General features: G+C 44.4%; 1 protein-coding gene across 3 annotated transcripts in view; it reads left to right on the top strand.

The window, feature by feature from the left end:
* The window catches only part of LOC135453067 (contactin-4), a 267949-nt gene that overhangs the window by 125387 nt on the left and 118176 nt on the right, over nt 1–24386 (top strand). For all 3 annotated transcript variants that reach the window (XM_064723696.1, XM_064723694.1, XM_064723695.1), the window contains exon 3: nt 14171–14304. In XM_064723696.1, coding sequence (XP_064579766.1) covers nt 14250–14304 — 55 coding nt within the window. In that variant the 5' untranslated portion in view covers nt 14171–14249. The remainder of the gene's footprint in view (nt 1–14170; nt 14305–24386) is intronic.

Here is a 24386-nt window from a genome sequence, read left to right as displayed (position 1 = left end):
GTTGGGCCACAGCTGTGTGGCATTTTGTGCATTTTGTGCCACTTTGAGCTCTGGTGACATTGCAGGGAGCAGGAGGGGACAGAGCTGAGCTGGCAGGGCCAGCAGCACCTCCTGCACTGCAGCTGCACATCCTGCAGGGCTCCCTGAAAAGAAACCCCAAGCCACAAACCAGGCTGGATTAGGCTGCACCGATAATCCTTCATGTGTTAAAAAACTGAGATAAAATTACTGTGAACTGCGGGATTAAGGCAGCGTGGGAATTAAAACTATGTTGTGTCACATGTTTATTTAAACACAATCTCATTTATCTTCCTAACGTGATAGGTGCACTGATTTGGGCAGGAACCTTGTATTTTTAGCTAAAACCTCAGGGGATGTGGCTTAGGGAATTGTGATGTTTGTTATTTGTTACATGCTAATTGTTACGATGCTTTTGGATGCTGAGTTTATTTGCTATAGCCCTTCAAGTGTGAAGTTAATTTGTCCAGTCTTCCTGAGGGTTTCTAAAAGGATTATTTGACATTTTTTAAAGCTGAGCTTTGAAAAAATGAATCCATTAAAGAGCAGAGGGCTGGAGTTTGGCACAGGTTGGGTTCGGGGTCAGTTCCTGGGCACCAGTTTAAAATACAACTTGTTTAGAATTTATTTCCCCTCTCAGGGATTTCATTAATAACTCTGGAAGGATCTCTGAAGTTTTGCAAGTGGGGCATGAGAAGCTAATGAGGTTAGGTGGCTGATGAACTTCCCTGGCTATAAGTGATGGATTTGAGGAGATTTGAAGAAGTTGTGTGTCTGTGTGTGTGTGTGCTCCCAGGAGAGGGAGGGTGCAGGGGCATGAAACCATAATGGGCTTTAGTGGGTGGAAGCAGCAGAGACAGCTTGGTGACCACATCCCAGATGGGAGGAACAGGAAACAACTCAAACCCTCTGCAGGGCTGGGAGGGCTGAACACCACGGGAGCAGCTCCTGATGCAGGGATGGGCTGCAGCCTCAGAGGGAAACAGCCAGGAGAAAACCTCATTTCACAGAAATGAGGAATATTGGGGGTGACACTCTAAAGGTTATTTCTCATTAGCTCCTTCCAGCTTCCTCTGGATGAGCAAGAGAGGCAGGGAGAAATCCCCAGCTGGTTTGTGAGAGTGGGGATTGCAGCCTGTGCTGTCTAACATGAAAATGCACTGTGTGCCTGGTTCTTAGCAGGTTAAAACCTCCTGATTGTACTGGATATCTCCTTCCCAGTATCACATGGAGGCAGCGTTTTCAAGCTAAAGACCGATACAAGGGGGTTAACAAGGTTTTTGCATTTTCCAGACATGCTAACACTGCCACAGCCTTAAATGTCAATTGATTTAGAATATCTTTTAACCTTATGTCAATACTGGGGTTTAGTGTGATTTTCCCACAAGAAATCTCCAGAGGGATCTCTGTGCTTGCTGTTAGCGTTTCCTCTGAGCCTGTCAGTGCCCTGAATGCTGGTTTTGCCAGGCACTGCTGGGTGTTGCACGTGTGAAGCTGTGTAAGCACCGTCACTGTGGGTTTCCATCAGGAGCTGCTGTGCAGCATCGCTCTCAGAGCAGCTGCCAGCACGTCAGGAAACATCTTCAGAGCCTTTTTCCTCTGGCCCTACAACCAAAAACTTGTGTTTCCTACTCTTTTTGACCAAATTACTTGGATCTGTCCCCAGGCTGGGCTTGGTGATTATAGCTGAGTGTTGGGACAGCTTTGGTCCTCTGGAAATGAACACTTTTGGGAAATGAACATTTTTGGGAAATGTGTTGAGGCAGACTCTCAGGATCGTTGTGTTCAGTTCCTTTCTGCACTACAACCAAAACTTTGTGTTTCCTACCCTTTTACACCAAATTACTTGGATCTGTCCCCAGGCTGGGTGTTGTGACAGCTTTGGTGGGCTTCTTTGGGCCATCTTCTGGAAATGAATATTTTTGGGAAATGTGTTGAGGCAGACTCTCAGGATGGTTATGTTCAGTTCCTTTCTGCATTACAACCAAAACCTTGTCTTTCCTACCTTTTTACACCAAATTACTTGGATCTGTCCCCAGGCTGGTGTTGGTGATTCCAGCTGAGTGTTGGGACAGCTCTGGTGGGCTGCTCTGGGCCATCCTCTGGAAATGAACATTTTTGGGAAATGAACTCTTTTGGGAAATGTGTTGAGGCAGACTCTCTGGGTGGTTCTGTTCAGTTCCTTTCTGTTTGAAAGGTGTGTTTGGGGTCAGCTCTGGGCCTCCAAGTCTGAGGGCTGCTGGGCTTGAGAACTTGTGCAGAAGGAACAGACAGATAAACTGAGGGACATTTAAAAATTAAACATTTTTATATTTCCTGACTCAAAACAATTCCATTTTCAGTGCCTGCTGTGCCTTTACTGGGATGTTCTCTCTTGTGCAGTGATTTAAAAAGAAAATTAAGAGGAAGAAATAATTCTCTGAATTGAAATACTTATTTTTCCTTTTTTATCTTTAACTTCTTGCTTACTTTGGGTATTTTATGGAGCTCCTGTTGATAAAGTGGCAGTCATAAAATACAGGGGAATGTAATGATTGTGCTTTAATTAAAATAAAATTTAGAAAGGGCTTCTGGTTAAGTGTTGGTGAAGGCTTATAATGTGTGTAGCTCTTTTTCAATGGGTATCAGTTAAATCAATGGGATTTAACTGATAAATTACATGATGCAGATATTGATAACTTTTTTTTTCTTCCATCTGGTGATATTTCTGTTATTTCCAGTATGGTCTTATCCAAAGCCCCTTGGAACTAATAGGGGCCATAAACTGGGTGATTTCTGCTCCCTGGTTTAGCTCCCAGTCATTGCTTTAGCTGTGTGAACAGCAGATAAATTAACACTCTGCTGCTGTAACTTCAGTTGTACAACTGGAGTTTTACTGCACGCAGTAAATCCTTCTCTAGCCACCAAAAATTCCCTTTAATTCTGTGGCAGGGGATGACTGTGGTGGGTGTGGGGCTGCTCCCCTGTTCCCAGCTGGAATCTCAGTCCCTGGTGCCTTTGGGGTCTCCTGGCAGCTCTGGGGTGGATTTGCTCCAGTGCCTGCTCACGCTCCTCCCTCCCACCCCAAACTTCATCTGGACATTTTTTACTCATCCTTTTCTCAGCCTTAATGCTCTAATTCCATACTCTGTTTCCTGGTTTGGAACTTTGATTTTATCTTCAATTCAAGATGTTGCAAATTTTTTTTTTTTTTTTAAGAAATTGTCCCACAATCACTCAGATATCACAAAGAAATTTTGCCAAATATTGGCTGTATTAAATTTGAGCTGACAGCTCCATCTATGCAGAAGGAAGAATGGAAAATACCAACTATGGCTGGAAATAAGTTGGCACCTAAAGTTAAGAGGCAGACAGAGGTTGAAATGTTGGCAATTAGCATTTTAAGGGTATTAAAATGGGTGGTTTGACACAGCACTGGGATGTGTGGTTTTTACAGGGTCCAGCTGTGCCTCTCTGCAGCCTGGACGGGGATGGATTCCCAAAATCACAGAATGGTTTGGGCTGGAAGGGACCTTAAAGCTCAGCTCCTTCCAGCTTGGTTGCTCCAAGCCCAACTTGGCCTTGGACATTTCCAGGGATGGAGCATCCAAAGCTTCTCTGGGCCCCCTGTGCCCCCCTGGAGTCAAGAATTCCTGCTCAGCTTTAGAGAACAGGCTGGATTTGGTGTGAACTCCCCTCTTTATTCATCCAGGCTCAATCCACGCAAGGTGGGAGCAGACCCTGCTGCTCGGGGCAGGGCCTGGAGCAGGGAGAGGCTGTAAAATCCACAGGTGGCTTTGGAGCTGCTGTGCATGCGGAGCCTCAGGTCCCTCTGTTTTGCGGAGAAAAGAAGAAACTTCACAACTTTATAAAAGTTGTAAAGCTCGGTATGTTTATTTACGACGCTGGACGCACACGGAGAAAATCTTCCTCAAAAGGCATGCGTACCCCTGAAAATTTCAGACCTCCTTTTATCCCCCTTCCAAATGCATATGCATACAGTTTCACAATAAGTTCATACATATTCATCCCGTATGACACTTAGCACCAGTTCTTCTTTATCAAAGGAATTTCTAGGTCGGGGCAAATTGACCTCGTGGTCTTTTCTGTTTTTCTTTCTCCGTCTCCTTGCTGTCTCGGCATGCGAGTTTTTCTTTCAGCTTTGGCCGTTTGACTTTTCACCGTTGTTAGACACTTCACCTAATTCAGGATGGATCCCTACTCTGTCTCACCTCCTGGCTCCTTTGCTCTCCTCCTGAGCCTTTGGAGGAGCTCCTGGAGCTGCTGCAGGGCCCAGGGCAGGCAGAGCCCCTTCCCAGAGCAGCAGGTTCTGCTCATCCCACCCCACTGCAGGCTCTGCAGGATGGAGGGACAGGCAGAGCCCTCAGCCAGGGACAGCAGCAGCAAACATCGCTGCTCACACCTCTGGGAGCCCTCACACACAAATCAATGCCTGCACACCTTGTTTCCTTTCATCTGCTGCCCATGGCAAGCAAAGCAAGGCCTTCATGTGATCCCAATAAATCCTGGTGCAGCCATTCCTGAGATGCCTGATGGAGCTGGGCTCGTTATCAGCTGTGGAGATGCTCCTGTTGTGTCTGGCCAGGGGCTTGGTTCCTTCAGTAATTGATGTTCCAGATTGAAAACAAAGCTGTGTGCAGCACCCCTTCCCTGGCTGCCTCTGCCAGCTGCTCAGCACAGCCCAGCCTGAGAGCCCCTGGCAATGAGGGAGCTCACAGGAGCCTTATTTAATTATTTATTAATTTTTCCTGCACTTATTGCAAGGATGTCTTTAAAAAAATCCACACTGTTCTATAAAATATGGCAGAGGCAGGAAGAGGCAGTAATTTCATGTAATCTGCATAGTTCGGAGTGGGGAAATGGCAGAGTGTGTGCAGCCCTCTAATAGGGATTGTAAACAGGCACTTTATGGTGCTCTGCTGGAGAACAGCTCCCATCAATTACACCCAGAGCAATTTCTTTGTTTTCACTCCGAAGTTTTATTTCCTTTTATGTTTAGTAATTAAATCAGAGCGGGAGGATGGTGTTGTGGGTACCAAGCAGCAGCAGGGATCGCAGGGAGGTGGCACCAGAGTCACTTTGCTCTGCTGTCAGGTCACAGCACGGGGATGGGTCACCTCCCCTGGGACAGCCACGAGCTCCTGCCCTGCTCCCATTCAGCCACAGCTTTTAAATCATTTCTCACAGGGATTTCCTGGCCCAGCACCTCCAAGGAGCTCCCAGGTGCAGTGTCCCCATGGGCAGGTGGCTCTTGGTGGCCAGAATCTGTGCCCACAGCAGGCAGGCAGGCTCTGCTGTGCCCGTGGCAGTTCCCTGATGCCCTTCTGGGGTTTGGAGCTGCCAACAAAGGTGCTGTGTGCTGGGACACCACTTTGTTCTCTGTTGGAGCCTATTTGTGCCCTGAATTCCAACCCAGAATAACCCAAACCACATCAGGGCCTGAGCAGCAGAGCTGCTTCTCTTTCCACACCAAACCCCCAAAATCTGCTGTTCTTGAATCTTCTCAGCTTCTCAGGAGGAAAAAAATCCTAAGAAAGGATTTTCATGAAAAAATGTCTGTGACATGGCAGCCCTGGTGTGGTGCCAGTGCTCTCACAGAAATCTCTGGAACATCCTCTGGGCAGGGCTTGGACTGGCACCATCTCCTGCCCAGCCTGGAGGATGGAGCAGAGCAGCCCCAGCTCCAGCTTGGCCCCTCTGGGAAACACATTCCAGCTCCAGGACAGCCTGGGAGCTCCTAATTCCATATAAAATTAAAATTGATGGAATTAACAAAAATTAATTCCATTATAAAATTAAAATTAATGGAATTAATAAAAATTAATTCCGTATAAAACGGGCAAAGTGTAGAGGTGTTTCTCCTTTCTTCTGCTCTCGGATCTCCCCAGCCCCTGCTCCTCTCCTCGCTCAGCATCCCCAGCTCCCTCAGTTCCAGGCAATCTTTAAAATAAACTTGGAAGGGGAAACAAAACACTAAATAATCACGTAACAGGGATATCAAAATGATTGGTGAGGCTTATTTTTTTTTTTTTTCCCTTCCCTAGATGATTTTTGGATTTAACAAAACAGTTAAAAAACATTTGAGGTCCAAGCATCTCAGTTATCTGGGTTGGAAGCCTTCTGCCAGTAATAGGTGATGAGGGAATTGTTTTGATAGCTCCCAGGAATACACAGAGAGCTGCCTTCTCACCAGCTTCTCAAAGTTAATAAACTGCCTTGCTGTTTTTCTTCTCCAAGTTCCATTATATGTTTCTAAGAAAGCTCCAATTTGTGCCTCTGAAGGAAGGCAAAGCATTTTTCAGCAGGTTTGTGTGTGTGTGTCCACTGGAACCTCCCTGAGGAGAAAACTCTCCTTTTGTCTTTGAAATCAAAGGGATTATTCTGTAAATGAAAAGTAAAATGTCATTAAGATGCTGATTTTGGAGATGATACAAAAATATCTTCAATATTTTCACATCATTTTTTTGTCTCCTGGACAAGATTTCACTGTCTGATAATCTGGATTTTGGGAGCTATCCAAAAGGGAATGATAACTTTGAATGTTGCTTATCTCAGTTTGTTTGGAGAGTGAAACTGCCTTGATTCCTTATCTCAAAGCAGCGATTTAGGGATAACAGGAACTTTCCTGGCAGCCTGGTTCCCCTGGTGCAGCATTCTCCCAAACTGAGGCAGCCCTCAATTATTAACCCTTATTTCTGTGGGAAATTTTATTTCTGTGGGAAATTTTATTTCTGTAGGAAATTTCTGCTCCAAAGTCAGCTACAGTCGGATATTGCAGTCTGACCACTTATTTTTTTGCATTAAGGAGTTTGCTCAGAGCCTGCTTGGTGACCAGGAGGGGCAGGGCTGGCTGAGCTCTCATCCAGAGCTCTCACTGAGAGTTTTCCTGTCAGAAAAAAGCAAAATTGGATCTATAATGGTCCTTGCAGACCACTTCTGTTGCTGATGGGCTGGTGATGCAGTTAGGAGAGAAGAACTGGACTTAGGGAATACCAACTCAAATATTTTTTGCTGTTTTGAGTTATTTTACTCTCCCTAAAGCTAGCATCTTTTGAGGTTTGTAATTTATTGCTTGCCTGCATGGGATAGCCCCTTGCTTTAATCTTGCAAAACACTTCACTGGAAATGTCACTTGGTGAAGGTGGAAATTGGCTTTAAATTGGTGATTTTTGAGGTAACTGATCCAGACAATCTTTAGTGAAAGTCTCTCTAAAAGAGGATAAATTCTAATTTGTAGAAAATGCCAGGCTGGGAAGTTTCACTGCTTGTAGCTTTTTATTAGGATAATGTTGCTCCTTGTTGGAATTGAGCTCCTCAGAGTTTGTGGCTGTTTGTGTGTGGATGTTCTCTGAGAGCTGCTGCTGCCTCAGGTGAGCATTTCCCAATCCCTCCTTGATGGGAAAGGCAGAACAATGAACAGTGAGCCCTAATTAACACCCCCAGCCTCAATTCAGACTTGTCTCCAGCCTCTCCCTCCCTGGGCATGATTTATCCTTGCATTATCCAGGTTTTCCAGGGCAATTCTGAGTTTCCTGAGGGGTGTGATGGTGCACTTAGTGCCTGGTGATTAAAAACATTTAATTACTTTTTTTTTTAACCTGTGTAAAACTGTGCTGATTCAAGGAACTCGTGGCTCAGCTGGGAATATTTGTGTTTAGGGTGGATTGTTGCTTCCAAGGAGTTTTAAATGGTGCAGGGTCACCTGTGAATGTTAAAGGTTTAATCCAGTCCCTATAAATCAGTTTTTAAGCTGTGGCTTTATGTTCTGCATAAAGATAAACTGGGAATGTTGCTTCCACACCCAGCCAGAAAGGGATGGTGCTGCTGAGAGGGATTTCCATGGGAAAGGCAGAACAATAAACAGGGAGCCCTAATTAACACCCCCAGCCTTAATTCTGTAATTCCAGCAGCACAGAAGCCCCTCCCTGTCTGTCCCACTGCTGGGTTACTGGGAATATGTGGGATGAGCATGAATTAGGGAGAATTTACAAAAAACCTCCATGGAATAAACAGTATTTAAACTGCAGAGGCTGTAATTTGGGGCAGTGGGCTCTTCCTGAGTGATTCCATCAGGAATCTCTGCTGGTGCTGCTGGAGCTGTGTTCACTGGATGGGATGGATGTGACAGCCAGGACGTGGCTGGGGCACAGCTCACCCAGGCCCTGACAAGGACAAATGGCTGGGCTGGGAAATTCTGTCTGTGCAGCTGCTGTGGCTGCCCTGGCCCAGGGAAATGAGATCTCTATCCAGGGAATGGGAGTGAGGGCCCAGAGGGAGCACAGTGTGAAATCTGACATTGTTTTCTCACACAAGTCATTTTTGGAACTGGATTTTGCCTGGAATTCAGAAGGGGGGAAAGCCCAGAGTGGATTTTGCCATTTGGGAAACACTCTGAGGGACAGGGTGGGGTTGTTGGGGCCTGGGATATTCTGTGATTCCCATTTACAGGCACAGTGTGCTCTGTGTGTGTCACTGTTTATCAGGCACAGCGTGGGAATTGTGTGTGAATCCATCTCCAGGAGGGATCATTTCAGGTCTGTGCCACACCAGGGTCTGCCAGAGGTGCTGTGAGAGTGAGGAGAGCTCAGTGGGAGCTGCCACAGCCACGTGCCCACTGCCCTTCATCTCCCCCAGCCTTCTTTTCAAAACCCCCTTTGTTTTGGTTTTTTCCTTACACAAAAGGGAAAGTTATTGTTTATCTAAGAACTTACAACCACCAAAAAAGCCAACTGCCACAGAAAAAAAAAAAAAATCACAAAAAACCAACTTTTTCTTTGAGTGCTGAAAAAAAATCAATGTGAATATGTCAAAGAAGTACTGCTGTGAAATTTGCACTTTTGAGGACATTTCTTTCAGGCACCTTCTATTTTGGGCTGCTGAGCTTTGCAGGCCACTGATTGCAGCTGCTGGAGAGAGCCTGGGCTCTGCTGGCACACAGGCCTGGCTTAGCACAGGGCTCTGAGCTGGGTCTGGGTTACAAGGCTGAGTTTTGCTGGATTTGGGTTACAAGGCTGAGTTTTGCTAGATTTGGGTTACAAATCTGAGTTTTGCTGGATTTGGGTTACAAGGCTGAGTTTTGCTGGATTTGGGTTACAAGGCTGAGTTTTGCTGGAGCTGGGTTACAAGGCTGAGCTTTGCTGGGTCTGGGTTACAAATCTGAGTTTTCCTGGGTCTGGGTTACAAGGCTGAGTTTTGCTGGATTTGGGTTACAAGGCTGAGTTTTGCTGGATTTGGGTTACAAGGCTGAGTTTTCCTGGGTCTGGGTTACAAGGCTGAGTTTTGCTGGGTCTGGGTTACAAGGCTGAGCTTTGCTGGGTCTGGGTTACAAGGCTGAGTTTTGCTGGATTTGGGTTACAAGGCTGAGTTTTGCTGGGTCTGGGTTACAAGGCTGAGTTTTGCTGGGTCTGGGCCATGCCTGTGCCCAGGTGCTGCTCCTCTGGAACAGCTCTGCTCAGTTCCTTTCACAGATAAGGCAATTTTCTGTCATTTTGGGAAAAGCCTCCTTTGCCTGCTCCATGCCAAAAGCTGGGTGCCACCGAGGAGCTTTTGGCAGCATGAATTAACGTCCCTTAGCTGCCAATCCCTGGATTTTGTCACGCCTTCATTAGAAAGTTATGCATGATCTGGTCAAAAATCTTAGCAAAGAAATTTATGAAGAGATGAAGCCAACTCTCAAACATATCTTTTTCAGCTAAATCAATGCTACCCCCTAAATTCTGACCTTTTTTAGCCCTTCTGGAGTCCTCTTTGGAACTTCTTTATCTTTCCTAAAAATCCACATATCAGAACTGCATGCCCACAATTACAGCCTCACTCTCCTTTTCTTACTGGGTATTGTTCTTTTTGTACATCTCGTTGGAGTGGAGGGAAGCAGTGAATTCCCTGCTCCTGCCCTGGGGTCACCCCTGTGGCAGCCCCAGGGCTGCATCACCTCCAGTGCAACGAGTGCCCCATTAGTGCTGAGTGTTTTGTGCTCCCCCCAGCCCCCCCTGAGCCGAGGTGATTACAGGATGCCTGTTGCTGTCTGTCTGTGCAGCACGCTTCATTAGCAGTGATTTATCTGCGAGCTGAGCGGAGCTGGCACTCTGCAGCACACCAGTGGGCACAGCTAAATGGGAGCTGAGGGCTGAGGATGCTCCTGCTGCTGCAGCTCTTTGGGGTCCTGGTGCCTTTTTGGGATTACCTAAAACCAGAGGCCAGGCAGAATTAAGGGAATAAAAAGCTGTTCTATTTATTGAACATGCCTTCAGGTACATTTAGGGCTACACCCAAAAATGGATGATGGGTCAGGGTTTGCGCACTTTTATAAGTCTGGTCCATTTGCATATTGGGGGTGAATCTGCCAATTCCAGCTCCTGCTAATGAAGTCATTGACCCCAAGTTTGCTCCCCCAACTCACTTTTGTTCCCATCTCTGGGCCCTGAGGCAGTGAGGTGTCCTTGATTCCAGGCCTGGAGAGGAATTGTTGTGTCTGCCCCAAATGGGAAAGCAGCAGCTCACACTGAGTGTGGGGTTTGGAGTTACACACTGAAGATTTACAGAATTGCAAATAGATGGAAAATAAAAAAGCTGAAATCCTAAGGCATCAACCTTAGGTGTGTCCTGCAGGTTTTCCTTCAGAATATTCACAAAACGAACAGGTCACATAGTACAAATTTTTCTTACAAAGTATTTTTCACATTCCGACTGCATCCATAGAAATATCAGCCTCAGGATTTTAATTTCTATTTAGCTTTTACAGAACTGCTAATTATGAAACATCCAAGCAAAATTACTCACACAGCCATGCCCACAAACGCAGAAAAATTCACCACAAATATTTCTACTCCACACTTTCTCTTTCCCCCTCCTACCTGCCTGCAGTCAGAGCTCTTAGAGTCAAGTTTCTTTGGCAGAATCCAATTAGGAGCAAAGGTGCCTTTCAAAAGAATTTGCAATGGCTGCCTTGCCAGAAGTGAAGTTAAAAAGACATCTGCACACGTGTGGTGGCACTGGGGTTTCTAATGGGCTGCACTTCCAGACTGAAGCTCAGCAATCTCATTTTCATCTCGAAAAAATAACTTGTGTACTCCTGGAACTGCCTCTGCTTGCTTCTGGAAATGAAATATTAAACTTTGTGAGTTTTCAGGCCTTCAGCAGCAGCACAAGCTCCCCTGGGATTTGGTAGTCAGGAAACATTTAGGAATGGGAAGGATCTTTTCAATTATCCACCTTTTGCTTGTGCACAAATGTTGCTTTTCCTAAAGCTGCTGCCATAAAAAGTCAATGTGTTTGAACAGTTCTTGCAGAGCTCTGAACAAAGGCCCTGCTGATGTGAGCAGCAGAAATATTTACAGGGAAACATTCTGAGAATTGGACTCATTCACATGTGAAATAGGGAACTAGCACGAGAAATGGAATTGCAGCCCTGCCTTGAGAGCCACCATCATTTAACCCTAGGAAAATATTTGCAGTGGTAATCATCTCATTTACTCTTCAGGGCTGTTTGTGCCCAGACAGGCACCGTTTCTCTTTGGGGGAGCTTTCTGTCCTGCATTGCCCTGTGCAGGCATCAGGAGCGCAAACTTTGCTTTGGAGCACGGGCACGACCCTCTGCTTGTTCTCTGGGGCAGCTGCTGAATTACTGAACATAATAATGGAAAACTTTCAGATTTTTCATGGGACTTAAAATGTATTTATTGCCCAGAGCAGCTGGGGCTGCCCCTGGATCCCTGGAACTGTCCAAGACCAGGCTGGACACTGGGGGGGACATTCCACATCCTGGGACAGTGGGAGGTGTCCCTGTCCACGGCACCGGGTGGGATTTAAGGTCCCTTCCAACCAAACCATTCCACAATTCTGTATTCCCAATTCCCAATTCTGTATTTTTACCATAACTTTTCTTTTTGGCTGAAATTGAGATCCAGTGATTGTGTCAAAACTCGATGGGAGGAAGGACAGAGCCTGATACTTTTAATATCTTTGCAAGCTAGAAATTAATTCAAAGTTAGTAACTTTGAAATGCTTGGTACCAGTGTTTGAAATGCTGAGAGAAGCATTATTTCCTGAGTAGAAAAAGAAATAAAATTATTGTATTTGCAGGGAGCCCTGACGAAGGCAGAAATGATGTAGTTGAGTCTATGTTTTTAGAAGGCTAATTTATTGCTTTATTATACTATATTGTATTAAAGACTACAGAAAATATATTTACAGAATGCTAAAAAGATAATAATGAAAAATTTGTGAATTTTTTTTTAGAGTCTAGATACAGCTTGGCCTCAATTGGCCAATGAGTTAAAATAACTTACGCTGGAAAATAATTAAACAATTACTTTTGTTTAATTCTTTACTTTTGGGTAAAGAATTTTTAAACACATTTTACTTGAGCAAAACACAGGAGAAGCAAATGAGATAAGAATTGTTTTCATTTTCTGAGGCCTCTCATCTTCCCAGAAGAAAAATCCTGGGCAAAGGGATTTTTTCTGAAAATGTGAATGCCACAAAAAATGAGTTTGCAAACCCTCCCAGTAGCCAGAACTTTCCCCAAATGGATGCTGGGTCGGGGCAGCTGTGGCAAGAGCTGAGGAGGGGTAATAAATTCAAGACTATCCAGGAATTTTTTTTTAATTTATGGAAAAGTAGGGAATTTTTTTTGTGGGCGCTCCCCACGGGCTCCTGGCAGTAGGTTAAATTGATAAAAGCTTATCAACCCCTTGTGTTTTTAATGAGGTATCAAATGCTGTGAGTGATTGCTCTGCTCATTGCAGAGAGAGAGGAGAATAATTGTAAAGCATCTCCAGGCAGGGTAAGGAAGAGAAACTTTGTAGAGGTTTATTGATGGGAATGATTCATGGGAAAAAGAGAACAGGGAAGAATTTCAGCAGCTGCTGAAATCCAGGATTTATCTCAAATTTCACTTAAATTGGTGTAAAATTGGTAGAAATCTCTTTTGCATCTGCTGTTATAATCAAGAGAATTTGGTTCTTGGAGGAAAATTAATATTTTTCCACAGGTCAAGACTTTAGGGTAAAAAAAAAAAAATTCTGGAGTTTACTATAATCAGTGTAACTGCTTCACCATGTCAATCAATACAGACATTTTCCTTCCAAAATTAATAATTAATACTCTAATCACTGCCTTAAATAGTTTAGTATTCATTGATTGGCCACTCGTGCTGCCCCCAGCACGCCCCATCAGTCTGTGTGAGAACAGATGAATTTCTGCAATTAATCTCTCCCTGCTTCAAAGCTGCGTCTTCAGATCAGAGGCTAAAGATTCTCAGCCTTCCCAGTGCATTGAACCTGACTTTATTAAAAGAATTCTCCCAGTTTTAGCTCACAAAAGCAGGCAGAGCCCTCTCTTGTTATTACTCATGCAGTTTGTCTTGTAAGCACGAAGGCCCCTGAACTTCCAGTCTGCACTGAGATGAATAAATTATAAGAATGTGTGTCTGGCCTGATTTATTTATTTTTAATATTTAAATGCCTGCTCTGGAGTGGTTCCTTTCATAAATGAAGGCGTTTTTTCCCTCTTGGGTTGCTCAGAGGGGGATGGTGGAAGTTTGCAGTGATCAGCTGAGAAAGTCTCAAATTGCTCTCAAATTCTAATTATTTACAGGTTGTAATAGAGGGTGAGGGGAAGATCGATTTTTACCTGGAGATGTTTTAAGGTGGATTTTTAAACAGAGTTTTAGAGCAGTGAGGATGGAGGTGGAATGGGAAATGTCCCTTTCCTTGAGCAGTGTGGGAAGCTTTCCTGCAAAGTGTTGCTGGATGATGTTTGCACAGAAAAGTTACAGAGTAGAAAATTACTCCAATTTTCATCTTGATCTACAGAGTTCACTAATTACACCCCAGAGAGGCAGGGAGTGACTCTCCTGAGGGTAAGAGACAGCAGAAATTTCACAGCTCCAGGTTACAGCTCCCAATCCTCACCTGCCACCCAGACACCTGAACTGGTCACACATCACTGCTGGGAATGATTGTGTAAATGATTGTGTAATCTTACAGGTAAATGTGAAAGTCAACATTTACCTGTAAGATTCGTGTCTTAGTGCAATACAACATTTACCAAAGCTTCTTTGTTGATCCTAGATCCGTCTGTCCTGGGAAGGAAGAACCAGCTGTCAGCAGGAGCACCCCTGAATGTCCTTGCAATGTGTTTTGTTTTACAGACTGAAGCTGGCCTGAGGTTGCCAAGGATCCCTGCTCTGCTCTGAGGTTCCTGGGCTGTCCCTGCCCCTGGAGCTGAAGATGAGGTTGCTATGGGAGCTGCTGGTGCTGCACTCGGTCATGCTGTGCCTGGCAGGTGAGGTGTCCCCGTCACACCTTGGAGCCCAAACACCTCTGCTTTCCCTTCTGATGTGCCAGGGATGAAATGCCCAAATTCATTGGGCATTGGAGCTCAAACACCTCTGCTTTCCCTTCTGATGTGCCAGGGATGAAATGCCCAAATTCATTGGGCATTGGAGCTCAAACACCCCTGCTTCTCCCTCCAGTGCCAGAGTGCCCCATGGCTCATGTGCCAGACATTAAACACCCAAATTAATCCCTGTTTGTGGCCTTTGTTACTGAACTCATCAAGGTGAAATTCATTTTCCTCTTGGGCCATGTCTCCCAGCCCAAGCACAATTTCTCATGGGTCTGCTCTGCCCCTTTCCTCTTCAAAGCTGCTGCTGGTGGAAGTTGTTTTCCCTCACTCTGTGTTAAGCTTTCCCTGCTCAATTAAACCTTGGTGGAGTGGAGCTTTAAATCCCATTAAAGTGGTGTTGTGTTACAGCTGAGCCCTCGCTCCATTTAACAAATAATTAGAATAACATATTCCAGCCCTACAACCATCTCCTGCAAGTGCCCTTGTTTAACCTTTTCAGCCCAAGCGTCACCGTTCAGAGCATTCCTGGAGAAATTCCCAGAGATTTTTGAGGGATGTGCCTTTTTCCAGGAGCTGAACCAGCTCTGGAGAAGGTTTTGGGTTTGCAGAGGCTCAGCAAAGCTGGTTCCAAAGCCCTGCCTGGTCACTGGTTGTTGTAGGATCACCTGTCCTGGAGCACACCAGGACTGTCCTGAGCCTTCCTCTCTCTGCCATACCCTTATTAATTCCTCCTTACAGTGCCATGATGATTCTCTCACATGTGTTTGGTTCTGAGGGAGGGTGTCAGCCTTTAATTAATGTTTGTGTCACCCTGGTGTTAGCCTGGATTGCTCTAATTTACCTGCTGCTCGCTCACACTGTTTCACTGCTTTATTTATTAGCTTGATTTCTCCCCTTTTCTTTGTGCTCACTGTCAGGTTACTTTTCCAGCATTTTAGATAATAACAAAGTACTTAGAGCAGTGTTCATTTTTTCCTGCTTAGCTCTACTGAACACAAAGGCACTTTTCTTCCGGTACTTAGGGGTACCTATTTTTGAAATTTGGTTCCAAGTCTTTCTAAATGTGCTTTGACAGTTTCTGAGCTGGCAGAAAATTGGATGCAGAGAGGTTCTGCAATGCAGAGCCCCCACGTGTTTTGGGAATTGCAACCCCAGGGAAGCTGGGCTGGGGGAGCACAGCGAGGACGAGCCTTTATTTCAAGCAAATAAATGAAAGAGTGGGAAAACAAAAGCATGGAAAATATTTTCACTGTAATTTCTCCGCTTGAAATACCTATTGCAAACTGCTTAGTGGCGGCAAAATAAAGTTTGAGGGGGATGTGTTTGGGGGGGTTGCCTTTATCAAAAGATCAGTGTTTAATGAAAATACATCTCTCCAGAACTGGCTTACCCCCATTATTCTGCAGCAGCATTTCCCCTGAATTTCCCCAGCCTCAGATTCTCCGTCCTGCTCAAGATTTAAGAGATGTGTGGGGAGAGGAGTGCCAGAAGTTTTGTGTGAGTTCTAGAAGAGGTGCTGAGTGAGGAGATGGTTTCATTTTGCTGCAGGATGTGCTTCTTTGGGCAGGATTTAAATCTGGAATTTTCTGTGGCTGCCTGCAGCGTTGTCTGAGCTGGCTGGAGGCAGGGAAGTGCTGGTGCTGTGGGAATTGTGGTGTTGCCATGAGCAGGGCTCCCTCATTTGGGCTCTTCTCAAGGGATGCTCTTGGATGGCTTCCCAGAGCCGTGGGAGTGTTTTGTGTCGTGCTCTGGTGTTATGAACACAGGCACAGGTGGCTGTTAAATATTCTGAAGTTAAGGGGGAGATTTGTGTTTTCATGTTGAGCAAACCATTTTCCACCCTTGTGAAAAAAATAATATTAATAACTGAGTTATAAAACAGTAGAAAAAAACAGCCTGGAGGAAGTTTTCTACCAACCCTCCACAGTGCCTTGAGGACCCTTAAATGACTGGGAAAGTTAAGCTCAATTCTTAAACCTGGAAATGGAATTCTTGGGTTTAGTTCAGAGTCAGGCACAGCCCAGGTGTCATCCTGGTCATTGCTCTCAGCTCAGAGAGCAGCAGGGCTGGTGAAAGGTGAGGTTTCGGGGCTGTGAAAAACACATTCACACTCCTGTGAAAATGTGAAAAGTTCAATAAAGGACAAAAAGTTTAATAATGGGAGACAAGGACCATGGAGCAAAGGTTATTGGGTCAGCCAAGAGCACCCTGTTATCTTTGGGGATACGCCTTAAATATCTTTTAATTACATCAGCCTATTGCATATTCATAGCCCCTTATGCATAAGAAACTTTTCCCAAACTAGTTTCCATGTTCCAAGAGCTGTTTAGCATGGCTGCTCCTCAGTTCCACCTTTTTAGAGAATCAAGATTCCTTGGTTGTGGTTTTAGTCCTTTTTTATCACCACCTTTAGTTTGGGCCTGGCCATACTGCCTTCAGTCAGTGAGTGCTGATGTTGGCACATCTGTCCAGGTGTGCTCATCCTGTGTGCACTGGGTGTTATCCCATCCCAGCAGGCAGTTTAACACAAGCACACTGATATCAGCTATTGCACTGAGCTTAATTAACAGAAATAAACCCCATACTTTTATAACAAAGTTACTTTACCACCACACATATAGAATCCGTTTTAATATTTGCAAAAAGCCAATATTATAATCTGTATCTATAACAGGGTGTTGCCCCAGCAAAGCCCTGTGGAGCTGAGTGGTGCCACCATCCCCAAGAGCAGCATCCCCAGAGCTTCTCTGGGGCTCCAGCCCTGCCACCAGCTCCTTGGGCCTTGCTGGATCTGTCAGAAACAAAGCTTACTCTTCAAAATATTTAAAGGTTTATTAAGGGATAAAAGGAATAAATCCAGTGCTGGGGTGCTTGGCTATCTGCCAGAAGCGCACGGTTAACAATTTCCATGTTGGGGTTCATTGTCCAATTCCAGCTCCAGGTGATGGAATCCCACCCTCCCACTTTGTTGTCCTTGGTTCTGGGCTGGACAAGGATTGTTCTGTGGGACTGAGCTGTGAGAGAACTGCTGACACTTTATCTGGAGTTCAGAGTCACACACCAATGCAGTGCAGAGCCTGGGAAATATGAAAGCTGAAACTTGAGTGGAAACAAAAGGCATTGCATGGGTGAGCAAGGGAGATGTGACATTGTGTGCCTGCAATGCTCCGGACGAGTCTGAAAGGGAATTTTCTGTGTTTCTGTGACTTCTGTGCCATCCTCTGCCTCATTAACCTCCTGCAGCAGAGAGTTTCTGTGCTGAAGTCGTATTTGCATGTTAATGAGCTGCAGTGGCACAGACACATTAATGTCTGAGTGTGCAGATGCATATTTTATTGTGGGATTTAACCATTCCCCTTCTGACTGTGCTCTGGGTTAAACCCAGCTAAGCCTCACCCAGCTTACACTCACCTCCCTCCACGCCATGCAGTGGGGAGGAGAATCAAAATTAAAACTTAGGTTGCAATAGGAACAAAATAATAATAATGGTAATAATAATAATGATAATAATAATGATGATAATGATAATGTTTACTTAATAATAATAAATAATAATATAAAGAAAAAAACAAGTGATGCACAAAAAATTGTTCAACACCCACTGACCCATGGCAGATCCTGCCCTGAGTCCTGACCAGCCCCTTCCAGCTGCAAGCACCACATAAATACAGGAGCTTTAAGAGATTAATTTGTCCTGGAGCTTGGTTTGGTTTGGTTTTGTTGTTTGGTTTTGGTTTGGTTTTTTGTTTTGTTTCACTTTGGGTTTTTTCGTTTGGTTATTTGTTTGTTTGTGGTTTTTGTTGGTTGGTTGGTTGGTATGGTTGTTTCTTTTTTTGTTGCTGGTTTTTTGTTGGTTTTTTTTTTTAGTGGTGGTTTTGGGTTTTCCCCCCAAAACATTTTTAACAGGAAAACATTCTCAGAAATGCCTGTCCAGGCATTCTCTGTCCTTTGATCTCATGCTGACCCAGCACAGCAATACCCCAGCAGTGGTTCAGAGCAGAGTGTTTTGAGCACAGCTGTGCAACTCAGGGGAGGGAAAAAATGCAATATAAAGTCAAGTGTTTTCCACTGTGAGGCAAAACCCCCCATAATTTATATCAATACATTCCAATGAAATTGGGCACCCAGCTCTGTTAAAAATCAAACCTCGAAATTCAGAGACATGAAGATTTGAATTCATGCTGCTCTCCAAGCAGCTGCAGGTTTCATACCAGAGAAATTCAGCTAATTTCGTGTCTGAATATAAATAATTAAAGCTGGGAGCCCTGTTGTACATATTAAATTATGGTCTCCTCTAAACGAGGCCGCAGTTCAATTTGTTCACTGTGGTTTTTTTTCTTTTCCTCGTGCTGTGCAGCTCCCTCTGCACTTTGATGTGAGCAGGAAGCTGGGAAATGATTCATCTGCTGCGGCCCCATAATTAATTAATTAATATTTTGGTCAGTTCTGCAGCACTTTGCATTTCTGGAGCCAGCTGCTTCATTAATGTTTGCACAGCAGAGGAGGCAGGGAGTGACTCCTGGTACTCCTCAAACACCACCCAGGCCTGGGCACCACTGGAGAAGGGTTTGCAAATCAGATCTGCCTTGCCTTAATGCTATAAGTGGGGGTTTTATTATTATTTAGGGGCTTTTCATGTTCATTTCCAACTCCTGTATTTGGAAATCCCTCAGAGAAGTGTGGCTCCCCAGCAGCATCATCTTGCAGGCAGGTTTGGGTTGAGCAGGTCCTGGATCCACCATTCCTGACTGGGATGAGAATGGTTCAACCTCAGCTGGACAAAAAATCCTTTAAAATGAAGCTGATGCCTCAGGTTTTAGTTTTTATATTTTCAGATTCTGTGCTGCTTTGGTGTGTGGGTCTGGGATTCACATCAGGGCATGGTGAGCTCTGTGCACAGAGCAGGGAGACAAAACAATTCCTGCTCCAGCTGGGCACCAAGGACAAATGATCCCAATCTCAGCCCAGGAGCACAAACCCCGTGGGCTGGAGAGAGAAAAACAAGCAGGGTGGGACTGCCTGGGCTAAAGCTGGGATGGGACAATGAACTGCAAGGTGCAAATGGAGCAGAACTGATCCCAGGGACAGAGCCCGTGCCCGGCCGTGCATTTTGGGGCCATTTTGGTTCATCTTGGGTTCATTTTGGGACCATTTTGGTTCATCTTGGGTGCAGCCCTGGCTGGGCTCTGGTGCTGCCCAAGGTGGATCCATGGAGGAGATGCTTGGAATAAATCCCTGCTTTATTCTGGAACTCCATCCATCCTCTGCTCTAGGGCAGCCTGCACAGGGCAGCAAAGCCAGAAGAATTTCAGCTGCCCAGGTGTGGCTCTACAGCAGCTCTCAGCTGTACAGAGGTGGAAAGGAGAGCTGCGAAAATGTAATTTATGCTTGTTTAGGGATTATGTGGCAAGTTTGTCTGTGACTGCAGAGGATTTGAGTCAGCCTCACGAGAAGTCTGTACCCATTTCCCTCCCTGATCTGCCACAGCAAAGCCCTTGCTGGATGTGACCTGATTGATTCAGGCCATCATTTCCCAAATTAGGAAACCAGAGGCCATATCAATGCCATCTCCTCATTTTTATATACAGATGATTAGCTATATGATGTTTTTCTCTGTTTAACTCTCAGGTCCATCTGGGCAAATTTAATTGCCTCTTTCTCAAAAGTTAAGAAGGTGAGATGGTGCACTTTAAATAAACCAGGGAGTAGACAGGCATTTTTCTAAGCAGATGTTCCAACTCTCTGGCTGTGTATTGATCCCCTGTGTGTTTTATGTGATGCCCCTTTTCAATTTAGCTCCTTTGCATTTGAATTAGTGTGTAGGTATTGAAATTAAATCTCATTTAGGGACTTACAGAAATACCTACTTTACCACGCATCCATCAAATTAGGGAGGATATGGACCCAAACTGATTATTTATTGCCACTAAAAACGGGTTTTATGGCAAAATTGGAGGTGATTAGTGGGGTGTTTTATAGGTAAAATACTGTGTGATTCTTAGACAATCTAAATATTATTGGAAAGGGGTTTAATTTTGTAAAGCTTGAGTGGTCATGGAGAAAGAACAAGAGGGGAGGGATGAGGTGCAGGGGGAATCCTGCTGGGTGCTGGGCAAAGCCTGGCTTAGCTAGTCCAGAACCTGCCTGGCTGGAGATTTCCTTCCTGCCTGGGAGAGAAGTGAAGCTCCTCACAACCCCAGAGGGTAGGGTAAAATATAATTATAAATTATTATAATAATTAACATGGTAAATAATAATATAAAGTAAATAATACTATTATTTACTTTATAATAATACCAATAAATAATAATATAAAGTAAAAAAACAAGTGGTGCACCATAAAATTTTTCATGACCCATGGCAGATCCTGCCCTGAATCCTGACCAGCCCCTTCCAGCTGCAAGCACCACATAAATACAGGAGCTTTAAGAGATTAATTTGTCCTGGAGCTCTTGGTTTGGTAAACACCATATAAACACTAATTTATTATACTCTTATTATATATAAACATAATTTATATACAAACATTATATATAAATAATATATACAAATGTTATATTATATAGAACACCATATTATTTATTATAATATTATTGTATAGCAACATTATTTTATATAGAATTATATATAAATTGATTATATTATATATTAATATTATATATAAATACTATATTTTTATTATAATATAATTATGTTAATAATTACATTTTATCCCATCTCTCAGAAGTTCCTGTCCCCTCCTTGCTTGTCCAAGGGCTGCAGTTTTTGCAGGGTTGGGGCCATTAAACAGAGCAGATGCTGCTGAATTTTTGCACTTCATGTTCAAAGTCAGTCCATGGTAAATCAGTGGCTGCTCCTGGTAAGTTCCTGTACTGAGCAGAGCTCAGGGTGCTGCAGTTCAGCTGGGCAGTGTTTGATGCTGCTTTATTGAAGCTTTTGTCAAATGCTGTGCTCTGAAATTAAGAATACGCTGCAGCCAGGCTGCACTGACTCATTATTGCAAGTTTTAGCAAAGATTTCCTGTGTGTTGCAATGAAAAAGCAAAATTTTCCTGTTGTCCCTTCAGTGCTTCAGCCTGGTTTTCCTGGTGTGTTTGGGTTTTTTATTTTGCAGTAAAATACACATATTCTGCTTCATAAATCAAGCTAAGGCACCATTGTTAAATAGTCTGTATCATATTAATTACTCTGTGAAGCAAGGCAAGCATTACAACCATTTATAATCAACTACTGGAGAAGCTGCTAATGAATGAGACAGGTAACTAATTAGCCAGCCAGCAGTCAGCATCTCCAGCTGAAGCTGGTGACTTTAAACTTCATTAAACTTTCCAGGTGTCGGGGAAAGTATGAAAAATACAGCTATCTTAATAGCTTGATGTGTCTTAATTCTAATTTTCTGAGTTGAAATGGCTGAAGATTGCATCTGTTTTAAGGGATGTTGTCATTTATAAAGATTCCTGTGCCTGTCTGGCACAGCTGAAAAGAAAATTAGCAGTTTGTGTGGGAAAATTTTGAGTTTGTCCAGTGCATGTTGGGAAGAGCATGAACTCAGATGTGGCTGAAATTCCTCCTATCCCAATAATTTGTAGCTTCTTATTTTGTGCCTTTTTAATTTGCACCTTCTTAATTTGTACCTTTTTAATTTGTACATTCTGTTTTGTCCTTAATACTTTGGGTGGGGTTTTTTCCTGATTATTTAGGGGGTGTTTTTTGTGTTCATTTCCATTTCCTGTATTTGGAATCTGCAAAATAGACCCCTGACAAAATTCTGAATATAATAATAGTTTTTATTTGTGAAATAGGGATAATGGGAAGCAGAGCTTCCCTGAGTGTTTTCCCACTTGTTATAGAATACCACTCTCCAAACAACTCATTGCTAAGTAATCTGCATAGAATTTCCCAGGATTTATTCATTCTGACTTTGTTTTATTAAGTGTCACAGTTACATTTATTGACCTCTGCTGCATTCCTGAGCAAACTTGAATGCTCTCTTTTCTGTTTTTGGGGATTTGTTGGTGTATTAGGATGGAATATGGAATTTATCCCCTAATGAAAGGCGAGGGAGAGATGCCATCAGTCAGTGGGAGGAGAGAGAACCCAGTGCTTTCCCATGTAAATTATGTGAGCTCTGGAAGGGAGCCAGGCATTCATTTCGTTAAAATGGGGTTTGATAATTGAAACTAATTTAACATCGACCCCATTAAGTTGCATTTTATTGCTCATTTAATCCGCCTGTCTCACGAGCTCCCAGCACTGGGAAGTGGCTTTGGGATGGTTTTGGTTCATCAAAGCTGCAGCCGCTCCTGCAGTGGGTGCTGAGATTGTCCTGTGGGGTGGGGGGTCAGCTTTGGGGTGGGGTCAGCAGTGCTGTGGGGTCAGTATTGGGGTGGGGGGCTCAGCTTTGGGCAGGTTTGCTGTGGGAAGGTGCTCTGTCTGGAAAGCAGCTCATGGATGGTCCCTCATAGCCCCTGCGGCCTGGTGGAGCCTTTCCTTGCAGGATCCTGCATCCCCTGGGCTGCCTGAGAAATTATTCCAGTCCTGCACCAGTGCAGCTCCAAAATCATGATCACAATGATGGTGATCATGGTTTGGATTGGAAGGGACTTTAAAAATCACCCAGTGCCACCCCTGCCATGGCAGGGACACCTCCCACTGTCCCAGGTGCTCCAAGGCCCAATGTCCAGCCTGGGCCTGGGCACTGCCAGGGATCCAGGGGCAGCATTTTAGAGCATATTTATTGTTTTAAAGCATTTTTATTGATTCCTGTCAAAAATCTCCATTTAAATCAGCCATTTAAAGGAGCTGGATCCATGAGTTTTTCCTTACTGGGATTCCCACCTTCCCCTGCCCTGCTTCTGCTTTCCTCTGTCTCACTGTTGTCTCTCTATTTCACCACTGCTGCTCGTGACTCATTAAATAATCTCATAATTGGTTCTCAGCCCCTGGGTGCTAATTGCAGCAGGGCCCTGGGTGATGGCTGCACACCCAGAGCTGCATTTATCCCAAACAGGGCGCAGGAGGAGGTGCAGGGACGAGGAGGAGCAGCTCTGGGGGATGTTTGTTTGTTTGCAAACACCTTCCCCTGGGGCTGCTGCTGTGGGATGGGGAATTGCTGGGGCTGTGCCCTTGGGAAGGAGCAGGAGAGGAGCTGTAAGAGCGGGCCTGGCTTGCATCAGGGCGCTGGGGACAGGAGCTGCTGCTGGGAATGCTGCAATGCCGACCAGAAGGGCAGGGCAGGGGGAAAGTGCAGCTTCAACCACTCCAGGAATTTGTCCTTGGTGCCCAGCTGGAGCAGGAATTGTTTTGTCTCCCTGCTCTGTGCAGAGCTCACCATCCTATAATATAAATGCCAGACTCGCACTCTAAAGCAGCACAGAACCTGAAAAATACAAAAACTAAAACCTGAGGCATCATTCTCACCACGCAATTCCCGTCCCTGGGCACACATTCCCCATGGGCAGAGGTTGTTCAGCGCTTTGGGAAGGTCAGGAACTGCCCAACAAACCTGAATAAAAGCACAGGAGATGGGAATCTGACCTGGGGCTTGAGCAGGAGAAATCTCCACCTTCACCTTGGGAATACTGGGAGTTATTCCTGGAATAATAAGAATGTTCCTGGAACCACCATGTCACTGCAATAGTGGTCTGAATGCTGTGTTCCTCCTTTCCTCCTTTATTTTTTTGTTGTTGTTGTTTTTTGGTTTGTTGGGGTTTTTTTTAGGGGGGAGTTGTCTGGTTTTGGGTTTTTGGGGGGTTGGTTGGTTTGTTTTTTGTTATTGTTGTTTTTGTAGGGGGGTTTTTTGTGTGTTTTGTTTGGGCTTTTTGGGTTTTTTTGGTCGGGTTTTTTTTTTTTGCTTGGGTTTTTTTTTGTTGTTGTTGTTGTTTTGGGGTTTTTTTGTGGTTTTTTGTTGTTGTTTTCGGGGAGGGTGGTTGTATGGTTTTTTTTTTTTGGTGGTTTTTTTTGTGGGGTTTTTTTTGGAGCAATATCAACTCCAACTTTTCAAGAACCTTCCACAGTTTC

This window comes from Zonotrichia leucophrys, chromosome 12 (assembly GCF_028769735.1).
Source record: "Zonotrichia leucophrys gambelii isolate GWCS_2022_RI chromosome 12, RI_Zleu_2.0, whole genome shotgun sequence".
NCBI classification, from domain to species: domain Eukaryota; kingdom Metazoa; phylum Chordata; class Aves; order Passeriformes; family Passerellidae; genus Zonotrichia; species Zonotrichia leucophrys.
Note: the sequence above shows the minus strand (reverse complement) of the source record. Positions and strands in the feature narration are given on the sequence as shown.